General features: G+C 36.1%; 1 protein-coding gene across 5 annotated transcripts in view; it reads left to right on the top strand.

The window, feature by feature from the left end:
- Positions 1-12,835, top strand: part of SH3GLB1 (SH3 domain containing GRB2 like, endophilin B1) — a 33,985-nt gene extending 21,150 nt beyond the window's left edge. For 3 of the 5 annotated variants that reach the window (XM_081086492.1, XM_081086493.1, XM_081086494.1), the window contains 4 exons: positions 4,301-4,390; positions 4,767-4,867; positions 7,477-7,702; positions 8,068-12,835. In XM_081086492.1, the coding sequence (XP_080942618.1) occupies positions 4,301-4,390; positions 4,767-4,867; positions 7,477-7,702; positions 8,068-8,175 (525 nt within the window). In that variant the 3' untranslated portion in view covers positions 8,176-12,835. Of the gene's footprint in view, positions 1-12; positions 37-4,300; positions 4,391-4,766; positions 4,868-7,476; positions 7,703-8,067 lie in introns of all 5 variants that reach the window. The other 2 variants (XM_081086491.1, XM_081086490.1) reach the window with 1 other exon arrangement.
- The last annotated feature ends 2,578 nt before the right edge of the window (positions 12,836-15,413 follow it).

Below are 15,413 nucleotides of genomic sequence, written 5' to 3'. Positions count from 1 at the left end.
AATGCTGGCTAGATTTGGGCAGAGGAAGTGACAAAAGTAAGTAAATTATTAAACTACAGAATTATGAAACAAATTTAATTGTCATTCACTCAGAGAATATTGGACGATAACCGTGGGGCTAGTCACAGTCTTTGTTACTGTATCTTATAAAATCTGAAAATGATTATGGAACACTCAGGTCCACAGAGCAATAGAACAGTCCTGCAGAGATATTGTTTGCACACACTATTGATACCTGATAGATTAAGTGGTAATCTTTATAGTTCCTTGCCAGAGACAGTTTAAATACTTGGTTTATTCATATGGCAATTATGTAAAATATAGTTAACATCGTATTCTCTGTGTTCGCGTCACACAAGTAAATTTTCTAGGTAACTGAAACTTGTTCTCTCCAGCACCAAAGCTTATTTTTCTGTCACTTTAGTTAAAAACATTTGTACAAAAAGTATTTTGATGCTGCATTAAACAGGATAACATATATTGAATTTTACTTAAAGTTAGGGTCTTTATTATGAATATTCATTATTATACTGTGTAACAATTAGATCTTTTGCTTTTGAAGTGTGTTGTCTTCTTGTCAAACTGTCACTTTTAGAAGTTGTCCATATGTCTGCGACTAGCCTGTTGTTATCATTTCTAATCTTTCTGAGCTGGGAAATCAAATAACTAAGCAAGACTTTAATAAATAAAATCATGACTTTAATGCAGATTTGTTTTAAATGCTATTGGAAATCTTCAGAAGCGTTTTTCATTTACTTTATTTATTTTTTGACAGTAGGATTGCTGACTATACAATCTGTTCTGTGCATAGGTTATGGAGCTGTTGATTCTATGACTTGGCAATCCAATGTGAAATTCTTAACTTATATTCTCATCCCCTTTTGTGGAATCTATTCATCAATTTAGCTATAGTTTCACCCTGGCCTCTGATGTCTTTTAGAACTTCTAGCATGCAAAGATGGCAGAGTAATATAGAAGAGAATATAGATTAAGCAAGAAAACCAGGGTCTCTTCCACTTTGGTTAGCATGCAGGTATACTTAAAAAATTTATTTGATTCAGTCTCTACAACTTTAGGAAATATTTGATATAATGGGAAACAATTCATGAAACAAATACTTATATTATGTATATATGAGAGGAACTTAAGAAATATATCAAAAATTCTTCTGTAAATCTCACTTTTGTCATAATTTAAAAATGTTTAATTTATGTTTCTGGAATATTTTAAAGATTTAAGCCCATAGGATAAAGTAAGTAACACTGATGAAGTTTGTCACAGAAAATACATGATTTAAATTTCTAGCTGATATCACAGACCAACAAATTCTTGCCCTTTTCCCAAGTTACATCTTAAAAGGACTTTTCTTGCTTTTCTGATCCAAGTTATGCTACCATATACTCTAGATCAGTGGTTCCCAACGTGGGGCACATGCCCCATAGGGGGGGCAATTTGATTTTTAAGGAGGGCAATTCGAGAATGAGTTATTAACAGTGAAGTTTTTGCATTTCTTATGGTTCTAGGGGCCTCATATACAGTATATAAATATATTTTGTGTTATATTTATGCATTTCAGTTCTCTATTATGTGTTTTGAAACTTTATTTGCTATTTTTTCATATCACTTCATATTACTATATTTTAAATAATTTCTTAGTTATTTCTTCCTCAGTATTTCAACTGTCCTTTTGTTATTTTATTTTTCTCTTTCATGGATGCCATATTCTTTGGAAGCTTGTTTAGACCAAGTTAATGGCCTTTTAGGCTTCCTCCACGTGAATAGGACTTCACTTTTTGAATAAGAATTATAGGTCACAGAAGGGGCATTGGGACTTTAGAGATGCTTAGGTGGGGCATAGCCAAAAAAAGGTTGGGGACCACTGCTCTAGATCAGTTAGCCCAGTAACAGTAATCTAAGCAGTAATTCTTTTCTCTAGAACTCTACCTTTCAATTGTAAAATTAAGTCAGGGAATGAGATCTTCTGGAGGACAGAATAAAAACCCTTTAAATTTATTGTCTTTCTTTAAACCCTTTTTACCTGTCTAGTATGAATCATTTTCTTCCTAAGTAAATTGATTATGCTGAACCTAATTTCAGTTAACCTCTGCCTCTCAGATTCAATTATATGTGTAGAAGTAGAAATTATTTGGGACTTTCATCACTTGCAACTACCCCAGTACACACTGAAACTTGTTTGTTTGTTTTTTAATGAGATTTTTTTTCTTCCTATCATTTACCTTTTCTAAATATAAAGCCTAGGTTGCTTAAACCTGGAAGTCTGATCCCTTGTCCTTGAGATTATTTTATTTTTTTATTCAGTGTCTTAGCTTTAAAACACTAGTTCCACATCTCCACACCAAATCACCAAAACCAAGTTCTTCAATCTGAACCTTGAAGTCTTCTTAACATCCTCACTCTTTGGAATCCATTGTCATCATTAACTTTGGTTATGCTTGTGTAAGGCAATCATGGTAGCATCCCCCTTAAAGGAAATAAATTTGAATCCTCTTTTCATATTTTGACTCACTACCAGGTTATTAAAATTATTTGAAAGAGAAAAACAAAACAAAACATTATTTCTACTTCAGACTCAAACTTCACTTTTAATCTACTTAGCATACTTGTTTATACCTTGTACAAAAATATTGTCACTTAGTAGGCTTTTCTGCCATTAAAGCCTACTAAAGGTTATTAATTCAAGTTGTACATGGAACTAGCCTCATTTATTTATTTTTGGTTTGTTATGGTTATTTCTATTAATCAGACTTTTTGCATTCAAGCAAGCAGAATAGTAAATAGTACAAATGTAACACTGAAGTGATTGGTTTTCCTTAATATTTTCCTTAAGAAGAACATTGATTTTTCTCCTGGGACTTGCTTCCACTTCTTACTAGCTTCCAGATGAAGGTTACTTCAGCCCTGTATCAAAGCAGCATGTCTTCATGGTGGTTTTAGTCAAGTAAATTTAATTTTAACACCATTTATTGAGTAATGTAAGCTTATTTCTATAAATCCAATCTACTGGTCAGTTCTTAGTTCCCTCTGCCAGGCCTTTTGCCAGTGAAATTAGAATACTTAAGCAACTGATTATCTATTTTGCTGCTGCTTCCTTGTTGATTGGTTCAATAGGCTAACTGTTGCCACCAAGGGTGAAAGAGAGGGAGATGGGGTATGAAGGGAAAAAGCTCAGACTTTTTATACTTAAAGTAGTTTTACATAGTCCTGAAAATACTGCAATTATTTGGCTGGGGTTGGGAAGCTATTTATTCTGGAGAGGTGGAAAATACCATTATAATGTTATTAATAATGATGATCTCCAGTGAAAGAGCTATTTTGAGTGACCTACTCACTTACTACCAACCAACTCTTGCTAAAAGTTTGAGAAGATGGTTTTGCCAGTATTTACTGTTTTTATATTATGTTGATTTTTTAGTGATCTGTTTTGTCCCAGCACTAAACCTATATCAATGGTTGAAGCTAAGAGTAGTGTACTATTATACACACACCTCTTTCCAACTCCAAGTTCAGGGACTTGAGCTTGGTGGCTTGAAATCAACTGTGTAGGAGTATTTACACCATGAAAATAAACACATTAGTGCTTTTGTATTTCATAGAAAGTCAGTTTACCCCAGCACACCACTGATTAAAGGGAACCCATTACTTGCAGAAAAACCCTAGCATATCTTTTGGGTAATATTTCTGCTTAAAACATTATTTCATGCAAAATTTGGAAAGAAAACTTAAAGACATTTATGTAGGTTAAAGAATCCTTAGAAGAAACCTAAAAACTATGTTCTAGAAACAAGTATATGTTTGGTAACTAAACATCCGAGTGGTTAAAATCCTGTGATTTTGTTCTGAAGTTGTTCATTTAATATTAAAGACTATCTTTAAGTTCAAAATAAAGTAACTATAGTAGTAGTTTGAGGATTTTTTGAAATATTTTATACATGTAAACTAGTGATTTTAAGATTTTGTAAAATGGCAAAGTTGATACTTGGAAATATATTGGTTGTCCCAGTAGTTTTTCTAGACTTTCATGTGTATGCCATTAAGCTTTGGCATTAATAGATTCTTTTGAATCAGGTACTTATAAGGAATCAGTTCTGTCTAGATTGAGTAATATAGAAAAACTAATGTCTAGAAACCAGGGACCAGTTTAGATATAAAAGCAGAATCAGAGAATTGCCAGATTATCATTTAGGATTTGTTTGGGGTTTTTCTTTGACAGTCTACATAAATGTATGTAAAATGGACTAAGTCCTCTTAATGAGGTTCTAAAACTATGTTCCAATTTAAGTCTGAACAGGAATTAAGAATAACTCAAAGTGAATTCGATCGTCAGGCAGAGATTACCAGACTTCTGCTAGAAGGAATTAGCAGTACACACGTGAGTATTCATTTATTGGAAATTCATTTGGAACAAAGGACTTTGATAGTCCTCAGGCAATTTGCGGAAGAAAACCTGAACTTCCTTTTTAGTTATTTATCAGGGAAATTTAAACTGTGACACTTTTTAAGATATATGAAGAAATATTTTAAATTTTTATTTACACTCTATCACCTAGTTCTCCCACCATAATCAACCATTTATTGATTTTTGTTGGCTAAGCAGTTTGTTATTACACAGTTGGCCATGGTCAGTCTTAATAAGCCTTGTAGTAAAGTGCTAGATACTAGTGATTCTCCCTGAGTACAGTGTTGTATTCTGTTTCCCCTTATGATAGATTATAGAGCCAAGAAGTGACTGTAACTTTCCTTCACAGGCCCATCACCTCCGCTGTCTGAATGACTTTGTAGAAGCCCAGATGACTTACTATGCACAATGTTACCAGTACATGTTAGACCTTCAGAAACAACTGGGAAGGTGGTAATTTTCTTTTCTCATGAAATTCCTGATAAGAAAAGAAATTCAGGTCTTTTCTTATAAAGTAGTATTAGAGATGAAGATTAGAAAAATTAAAGGCTTTTATTAGCTTGCTTTAAGTCAGGTTTTTTATTTTTTAAATTTTTTTAATCTTCACCCAAGGATATTTTTCTATTGATTTTTAGAGAGAGGGAAAAACAGAGGTATCGGTGTGAGAGAAGCACATCGGTTAGTTGCCTCCTGCATGAGCCCCAACCTCCAGGGCCCGGACCTGGAAGGAGCCTGCAACCAATGTACATGCCCTTGACCAGAATTGAACCCAGGACTCTTGGGTCCATAGGCCGACACTCTATCCACTGAGCCAAAATGGCTAGGGCAAAATCAGTTTTTTAAAAAAAGAAACCTATTATCAGACTTCTAAGGTTATAAAAAACATTTTGAGCTCTTCTAACACAGAAGAATGTTAACAGGGATGAGAAGATAATTTAAGTGAATACCTTTATTGCACTATGTAAAAATAGCTTCAAGGGTGTTTGAAGTTTACTTCTCAAGGACTAAGGCAAAAAATGTCCTCAACACTTTGATGTTCCTTTCTGCATATTAATCTTTCAAAACTAGACTTAGAACAAAATTACGCACATTTACAAAACAATTTTAGATCTTAAAAATGAATTGTATCCTAATACCATTAGTTATTCTAATAGGATTTATAGAAGGATTTACACTTCTTTTATATTTAAAGTTTTGTTAGTGGTATTACTATCTGAGAGCCGAATACCATTTTCTTCCCCACGTCACTATAACTATTTTAAGTCCAAGAAGCTTTACTACTTCCTATTCACTTTGTCCTAATACTCTGGGAGTGCTGCAGAGGAGTTGCTATTGTTACCATTCATACTTGCTTTCTGCTTAAAACCACACAAATGCTTGGAATTCAGCCATTCAAACAAAATCTAGTTTCCTTGCTACACTTGAGGATAACCTCAAACATTACAAAGTGAAAATAGTGCTATTATTCGGAGAAAGAATGTCTAGCCTGTCTCTCTGCCCTCAGTGAATTATATTACTGGTAATGACCAGTGATTGAGAGTGGGAAAACTTGTAGGTCTTTAAATGTAGAACTTGAAAGTCATCCAAATCCACAGTAACAAATTCAAGAGCTATTTCTGAAGAGTAAAACCAGGTTGTAATGCTAATGGCTAAAGTAGCAGTGTTGTTAGTAATAGTAACTGAAAAGCAGCGATTACTTAGGAAGGGCTCCAGTGTCCCCAGACACTCTTTTAGACACCTCATATGTAATAATGTTATAATCCTCACACCAGCGAAGTGGGTATTAATACATCCACATTTTATAGACGAGAAAACAGAAGCACTTCTCACAAGATTAGTAAATGTATTCTTAAATAACTGGGAGGTTTTAACATATCAGGTTATATCAGGAAGTCTAATTTTTTTTAGTGTGTCATTAAAGTTCTTAAAAGGTGAAAAGGGCCTTTCAGGTTTTTTGGTTGGTTAGTGTTTTGTTTTGTTTTTTCCATAAATTCCCCAAAATTAACATAGGTAGATCTTAGTGGCTAAACAACAGCCAAACATACTAGTAAATTTGAAAGTAAAATTCCATGGTTAGAGACTTTTAAAACCTCATAGGTGGAGAGAGAGGGCTTTATTTCTATCTTCAGAAATGTGTATATTTAATCACTGCTGAGGACTTGAGTTCACTCAGGAAGGAATGCTAGGAAATGTATTCTTAACTTTAGAGGGAAACTTGAATTAGAAATGGAACCTACATTCTATTTGGGGGTAGAGGGAAGTAGAAAAATCACTGTATATGTGAATTACATCATATATTAGAAGGTGATAAATGCTATAGAGAAAAATACAGCAAGCTAGTACCTTGGTTAGGGTAGCTGTTTGTCAGGGAAGACAGAGACTTAGAAGATGTAAGGAAGCAAAATATGCAGCTTCTGAAAGACGATGCTCCAGGAAGGGTATAGCAGGAACAAAAGCCCTGAAGCAGGGACATGGCTGTTACATTCAAGCAACAGCAAGGAGGGCTTGGTTGGAGATGAATTGAGGAGACGGAGCTGGAACACACAGGGCTCTGGAAGCCACTGTTTGGACTTAGGCCTTTATTCAGATATGAGGACCCTTTAGAGATTTTGATCTGTTGAGTGGCATGATTTGATTTTAGCCTTTTGGAGAATTGTTCTTGGCTGCTCTGTTGAGGATAGTTGTTAGAGGGCATGGGATGGAAGCTGACAGACCTGTTTGGAACCTGTTGGAATGATTTGGTCACTCAGAAGATGATGGTGGCTTGGGTCAGGGTCATTGTGGTAGATGTGGGGGAAGTGGTCAAACTCTAGTAGTGAATTTTAAAAGTAGAGGCAGTAGGATTTGTTGACAGACTTCATGTGCATGAGGCTTAGAGGAGTCAAGATACTGCAAGAGGCATAATAAGCTGGTCAGCACACTTTGTCATTAAAATATCAGCATCCATAAATCTCTATTCACAGTGAAAGTTGGTAGCAAGTAAACACTGCCATCAAGTGGTGGTATCCAGGAGCTTTGGTTGCTTGAAAATAGTTAATTAGCCATTTTCTTCTCAACAGTTTTCCATCCAGTTATCATTCTAACAACAATCAGACTTCCGTGGTACCTGTACCATCTGCTTCATCAAATGTGATTGGTTCTTCTGCCATGACTTCAAGTGGCCTAGTAATGACCTCTCCTTCCAACCTTATTGACCTTAAGGAGGGCAGTGGCAGCAGAAAGGCCCGGGTTCTATACGATTATGATGCTGCAAACAGTAGTGAATTATCACTTCTTGCAGATGAGGTGAGTAATGTGGGTATAAGAAGAAAACTATTGTAGATTGACATATCTTCTAGTATAACAAAATGCAAATTCCTCATTACTTATTTGGAAATAGTTTATCATGAATGCTTTCATAGATTTCAATTTTATAGAATTTTAACTACTATTCTTTAACAAAATATAACATCACATAAATATTTAAAGCTTTTAACTGCTAAATAACTGGAAGATTTCTAAAACTGCCTCTAAAAAATATCCTTTAACTTTTAGCAAAATTGGCAATAATGTTTAAAGTCCCTTGATAGTGAATAGTTAAATACAAATCTGATTAGTTTCCTATGTGTTTATTTTTTAACATAGTAACTGGAAATATTTTTATTTTGTAGGTGATCACTGTGTTCAGTGTCGTTGGAATGGATTCAGACTGGCTAATGGGGGAAAGGGGAAATCAGAAGGGTAGGGTGCCAATTACCTACTTAGAACTGCTCAATTAAATAGGTGGACTATGGAAAGATTATCCATCATGACACCCTATTTATATACAACTAACTCTAAATAAAGCAGGTTTAGTATCTTCCATGTTAATGTCTTAAAGAGACTGAAAAGAAAATACCAGCCATCAGAAACGAGCTTTCTGCCAATAAAATTGCTTGGTAACTATTTCATTACAGAATTTATGTTAGAACTTTCATACCAAGAATGTTTTCTTACAAAATTCTCTTTCTACTGAGGTTTCACTAATAAGCAGCTTCTACTTTTGAGCCCCAACTTAAAACAGAAGAACTGTTTTCTACTGAATTTTTCATTAATGGCAAGCTTTTTCTTTTCTGTAAAATAAATTTATTGTGAATTGATATCAGTGACTCATTTATTAGGTATAGCCAAAGAATAAAATTAAAATTTGTTTTTAACTTTTGGTTTCAGAAGAGACCTAGGATATAAACCTCTTTTGTGAAGAATGTGTTTCTGAATGTTTCCTTGAACAGAAATGCAATTATACCATGTTTACCTTGTTTTCCAACAGAAGTTGAATGATTTCAATACCATATTTCAATGGGTTATTTTGAGGGGGGGGGTTGTTTATTTTATTAAACACTACTGAATGATTTAAATTTAAGAACAACTACTAGTCTTTGAAAAGCACTACCATACTTCTCTGGTATTTTTGCAGTAAAGGTTCTAAAACATCTGAGGCAAGTTCAATTCACTAAGCAATGTTTTAAAATTGTTCAATTGGCACAGTTTAAGCATGATCAGAATTGGACTCATTAAGAACATACTGCAGTACAATACAGAGAATTTGTTTTTACTGAACAACAAATCTTTATAAAAATACAAACCAGTGAAACTACATTCATCATAAAGTGTATACAAACAATCCACTTTTGGTTACTCTGAGCTTACTAATAAAACTTTGAAAACTTATTAACTTACAAAATATTGATAAACTTAGTTTATCTTGATCAGGATCTGTAGTTATGAAACACACACTTACTGAAATTATTAGTGACACACTTTGAGTCAGAAAATTGTTATTTGGACCATTGCTGTGAATCAACAGATTGTGTCCATGTTAGAACTTCTGTCATTCTTATTCTATCATTTATTAAGCATTTGTTGAGGTCCAGGTACTGTGTTGATAACAAGATGCAGAATAAGTGTCACTGTCATGATAGGATAAGGTACTGTGTTTCGGTGCTTTGGGCGTCACCTGATTGAGATTTGGTGAATGGGAGGTCGTTTGAAGAGGAAGTGCTTCATAGAGGAAAAGATGTGCCAGGCCAGGAGCCAAAAGAGTATAATACATTCTGACAATGGAAAGTAATTCAGGCTAACTTACACAAGAATTGCAGAGATGTAGCTCATTTCAGGGAATGTTAGTGCATCAAAATGATATTTTTTTGGTACTTTAAAAAATGATAAATACTTAACACAAAAGGATGTTTCAAAATGGTGTTTTAGAGTTCCTAATAACTTGGTAAACATGTTGATAATTTAACTCAGTCTAAACTTTTAACAGTAGTTGTTACCCTTTTATTTCGGTGCTATGAGACAAATTACTCTGAGATTTTATAGTTGTACAAGACACTTTGATTCACACTGTGAATTGCCATACTCAAGCCAAAAGCTGCTCAAGCTGGTTTGCTATAGAACCAAGCGAGCAAGCTTCCCGCCCCCCCACCCCACTTCCCACCCCCAGAAAGGAAGTTCTACAGACAGCCTAGAGTACTACCTATTATGTTTTATAAAGTCAAGATTTAGGCTTTAAAGATCATTTAAAAAAAAAAATTCAGGTCAACTTTTAAAACAGCAACTATAAATCTGGTTTATAGGAAGTAGAGTAATGAAGGGGAGAGTACGACCACTGGAATGGAATGGTCCCTGGATTCAAATCCAGTCTTCCTTGCATACTGTGCTCTCTGAACTTCAACAGAGATAACGCATGAACTGCTGTTTCCTTATTAGTAAAATGGGGATAATTATGCCACCTTAAGGTTATTATTATCTTGTATGTTAGGCAATTTTTAGGGAAAGTTTTGACACATAGGAAATTCTCTACCAGTTTTCACTTTTTAGCCCTTGTAGCTTCCTGATCTACCAAGACTGTAGGCCTCGTTTATGACTGAACCAGAGATACCTCTTTTATATATATGATATGATATGATCTGTTGTACTCTTGTCCTATCCTCCACCCTCTTTAAATCAGACTCAGATCTAGGTTTAACCCAGCCGTAGGCAAACTACGGCCCCGGCCCGTTTGAAATGAATAAAACTAAAAAAAAAAAAAAGACCGTACCCTTTTATGTAATGATGTTTACTTTGAATTTATATTAGTTCACACAAACACTCCATCCACGCTTTTGTTCCGGCCCTCCGGTCCAGTTTAAGAACCCATTGTGGCCCTCGAATCAAAAAGTTTGCCCACCCCTGGTTTAACCTCACCACAGTCAGTGCAAAATTTTATTAGACCCTTCTGCCTTCCACTAAATGAGTATTGACTATAGTAACCCAGTGATGTACATTAGCCTTCAATAATATTATGGTTCTAAGGCTTCTTGTGCCTTTGTTTACTACAAATCTACCACAACATGTGGGCTTATTCTTCTGTTTATTGCTTTTTATTTTAATGGTTTTTTGTGTGCTTGTTGGGGATGGGGGTTAGTTTTATTTTGGTTTTGGCTTGTTTTGTAAAGTCATAGATTTAATTTTTACTCAGGTAAAGGCCCATAAAGGTTCTTTAGGCATAGAAGAAAAGCTTGGGAAGCCTATTAATTCACGGTGCAATTCAGAATTATTTAAATAAACTTTGTGCCCCAGAGCTTAGGTATAGTAACATGTGAAGGATTCTCATGAATAAAAAATAAACTTGGAGATAACTGTAGGCTCTTTTACAAATAAAAATAAGTGGTTGGGTTGTCTCTACATTTGTCCTCAAAGTAATCTAACCTAAAAGTCCATGGTGTTAAATCTTTGTTTATGGTGCTAATTAAAAGAATTCATATTATAGAAGATTAGGGAAATAGAAGTGTGCCTCACTCTGGGTAACGTGAGAAATAAACCTGAATCCAGTGGGTTAGAGTCCATCCTCCTAGGATGCTGTTACCTTCCACCAGTACAAGCGAACAGAATGTGAATGTAGGAGCTGGTGTTGGGAGGACATTTTCTGAGATAAATTGGGGGGAGGGTGATGGAATGCTGGACAAGAAGCTACAGCATTGTTTATTTAGGCTCAGCTCTGTTGACAGGAGTCCTCAAAAATCTCTACTGTACTTCCCAAATGCCTGAACTTTTGAAATATGGTGTCGTAGTGTGTAGCACTTCAAGCCTGGGTGAGGAGCCATAATAAATAGATGGCTTTGCACTTCGACCTACAGCCAGCTTTGTCTCAACCCCTTCTCCACTTCTTGAGACTCAAAAGGGGAGGAAGGGTATTTAAGAGCACACCAGCCCTTTTCCCCCCATTGTCCTAATTAGGAAGCCTACTCAGTAGGGCAGTGGTTCTCAGTGTGAGACCCCAAAATGGACAATAGCAGCATATCGAGGAACTGTCAAAAATGCTAATTCATATTTCCAAGTACTTCCTACATTAAGTTGTACTGATTTTTTTTCTTCAAGGGGCTGTAGAACTAGTCTTAGTTCTTCATGTAACATTTTAAGACAAAAATTGTCTTCTAGCATTAATCAAAATTATAGTTACTTTTATAATTTGTTTAGTATATATTGATCACTTAAGAATGCAGGCTTTCTGAGATGCAGACCATAATTCTTTTGATCACAGTTGTTAGCTTAAGGCTAGCACATGGTGTGTACTCAAAAAAACTATTTCTAAGCCATATCCAAGACCTACTGAATCAAACTCGGAGGTAGGACCTAGCAATCTGTTTTTATAAACCACATGGTAATTGTTCTGTTAAGGTAGAGAACCACTTCAGTAGAACAAGGAAAACTTCCCTGTCACCTTCAGGCCTATTATCTGACATCACTTGAGAAATTCCTGCCTTCTGTACCTGTAACAACAACAAGTGCTGTCTTCAGTGTAGAGGAATCTTGTTGGGCTATATTATAAAGTGGACATGAACGTAAAGTATAGAATGCCAGTACTTGGTTGCTGTGGGAGTTAGTGGGATAGTCTGAGAAAGGTAAGCCCAACAACCCCCATTTCCACTCAGTGCAGTGGCAGTTTGACATCAAAGCACCCCAACAAACCATTATAGTGGTATCAGACTAACATGCATCTCTGACTCAGGTTGCTAAGCTCTGCTCTCATTCCCACTTCAAAGGAGGTTTGTTTAAGAATTGTTAATGCTTAATAAAAGTCAGATGTGTTGATAAAAAGGAAAAAAATGTGAAAATATAGCTTAAAAGATAAAAATAACCTATAATACCACCATCCAGGGAGAACTGTTACTTAGGTGTATAGCCTTCCAGACTCTTCCATGCTTTTGTAGACATTTTTAAGTGGGATCAACTTGTACATACTGTTTTGTAACTTTTTCACTTGACAACACCATGACCATCCTGCTGTGTCAAATGTATTGCTGCATCTTTTTTAATAGCTGCATGGTATTCCATCATATGTGCCACATTTTACTAAACGACTGTCGATTTCTAGGTTGTTTCTAATTTTTCACTAATAAACTGCTTTAAAGAACATCGTGTTACTAATCTTTTATGTGTTCTTAATATTCCTTAAGATGAGTACGTGGAAATGGAATTGCTAGTGGAAAGAAGATGCCAATTTTTAAAAGCTTTTGTTACTGCCACTTTGACCCCTAGAAAACTTAATCAATTTATACATTTTTATTAGCAGTGTATGAAATTGTTTCTTTTTGGAGGGCTTCCAACTGAATGTTCTTATAGCCTTCTGTTTAAAAATAAAGGGTAAGCGGACGATAAAAGGACTCTGCAGCCCTAGCCTGTGTGTTCAGTGGTTAGAGCTTCAGCCCACACACCATAGGCTGGCAGGTTTGATTCCCAGTCATGGGCACATAACTTCAGTTGCAGGTTTGACCTGGTCCCAGTCAGGGCGCCTATAGGAGGCAACCAGTGGATATGTCTCTCTCACATCAATGTTTCTTCCCCCAACCCCCACCCTGCTCTGTCTCTGAAAAGCAATGGACAAAATATCCTCCAGTGAAATTAAAAAAAAATAAGGACCCTGCAAAATTGAAACCAAGATCAATCTTAAATTATTCTAACATTACATAGTTTACTGGTCTACCTTCTATTATGTATTTTGTCATTCTTTGGGAATGTTTGTAATATTAGCTTGCCTCTTACTTTTATTCGATCTTCTGGAACCACTATCCCCTTTTTGACTTTTGCTGAAATGGTAGGAACACAATCTTAAGTAGACTGGAATCTTGTAAATTTGGTGCAGACTTACTGTTGGTTTGGGGGAGCATGGCCACAATAGAGAAAGGAGAAACTTCGAAGGGCAGACAGACACTGGCTCTCCCACTTGGTTTCCTGGCTTTGTGTCAGTCAACCTCTTTGAGCTTGTTTGCTTATCTCTAGAAATATAAGCCTCTGTAAGGTTGAAAGGAGTTGCCATATTATAGACAAAATGCCTAGCACTTAGTAGATAATAACTTATTAGGGTTTCCAGCTGAGTATGTTAGATCCGTTGCTACTACCAGCCTCTGTGGGGTAAACACCACTGCCATTGCCAAATAAAATCTGCCCTAAAAGCTGTCACAGTAAGTGGACATTGCCTCGTACATCCTGTACCTACAAAATCTAGTTCTTAAAGATTTTTCCACACTCCAGTAGTCAAGTAACCTGACCAGATAAAACTCCCCAACAAGGTGTCTAATGGAAAATTTCAACTCCTTTGCTTTTATAGTAGTGTATCAAAGTGATAATCATTCTAAAATGGTGAGCTCGCATGGCAGCCATGCCTTTTAATTGAGACTGCCCCACCTTAGCCCACAGCTGCTCTTTGTGCTTTGGAGGGCTTGTCCTCCACCTGTGAGAACCTGACACACGGCTCAGCTCAATCAAGGTAATGGTAATTAGCCAAGTCCCAGTGGCATCTCCAGAACAGGAGAACAGAACGGATTAGTCCATTATGAAAGAAGTTTATTTAGAGAAGTATCTGAACTCTAAAATTTGCTCAGCAAAACTTCCAAAAGGTTAACAGCTAAGTAATCATAGCAGACAAAAGCCCCAAGTACCAACCCATTTTCACATTGGGATGAATGCCTGTAACTTTATATTAGCACTGGTTTGTTGATTATAACTTGAACTACTCAGCCAATAAAAAGTGAGTTAGTAAGAGAACTTCAAAGGGGTGAAAACAAGGGAGGCTTCAGGTCTATGAGACTAAAACAAAATTAAGTGACTGATTATGAGGTAAAAGAAGATGGCTATCATACAAGCAACTTTTCTGGAAGTGTGATGACCGGTTTAGGGCACTTTTCTACCTACCCCCATGTTCTAACAAAACGAGCTGTAGTAGGTAGTCCCCAACATCCACCTACCTTGATACCTGCTTGCCTTTTGTATGCAATTTTGCTGAAATGGTAGGAACACAATCTTCTACAGCCACTGTGGAAGACAGTATGGAGTTTCCTCAAAAAGTTAAAAATGGAACTCCCATTTGCCCCAGTAATCCCACTTCTAGGAATATATCCCAAGAAACCAGAAACACCCATCAGGAAGGATATATGCACCCCTATGTTCACAGCAGCACAATTTACAATAGCTAAGATTTAGAAACAGCCTAAGTGCCCATCAGCAGATGTATGGATTAAAAATCTGTGGTACACCTACACAATGGGCTACTACGCTGCTATAAAAAAGAAGGAACTTTTAACATTTGCAACAACATAGATGGAACTGGAGAACATTATGCTAAGCAAAATAAGCCAGTTGGAGAAAGATAAATATCACATGATCTCACCCATAAGTGGGATATAATGATCAACATAGTTTGATGAACAAGAATAGATCGATCTAGAGACAAATGATGGGGGAGGCAGGAGTTAGAGAGCAACCAAAGGACTTGTATGCATGCATATTAGCATAACCAATGGACACACACACTGGGGTGGTGGGGGCTTGCCCAGGATGGGAATGGCTGGGGGGGGGGGGTGTCAATTGGGGGAAAAGGAGACATATGTAAGACTTTATACAATCACATATTTAAAACCACTGTTTCAACACACACACAAATATATATACTGAGTGGCCAGATTATTATGACCACCTGACATTTGTAGGCAAAGTA

This window comes from Myotis nattereri (genome assembly GCF_964212035.1).
Source record: "Myotis nattereri genome assembly, chromosome: 3".
Taxonomy (NCBI): Eukaryota; Metazoa; Chordata; class Mammalia; order Chiroptera; family Vespertilionidae; genus Myotis; species Myotis nattereri.
The sequence above is the reverse complement of the archived record's forward strand: the minus strand, read 5'-3'. Positions and strand labels throughout refer to the sequence as shown.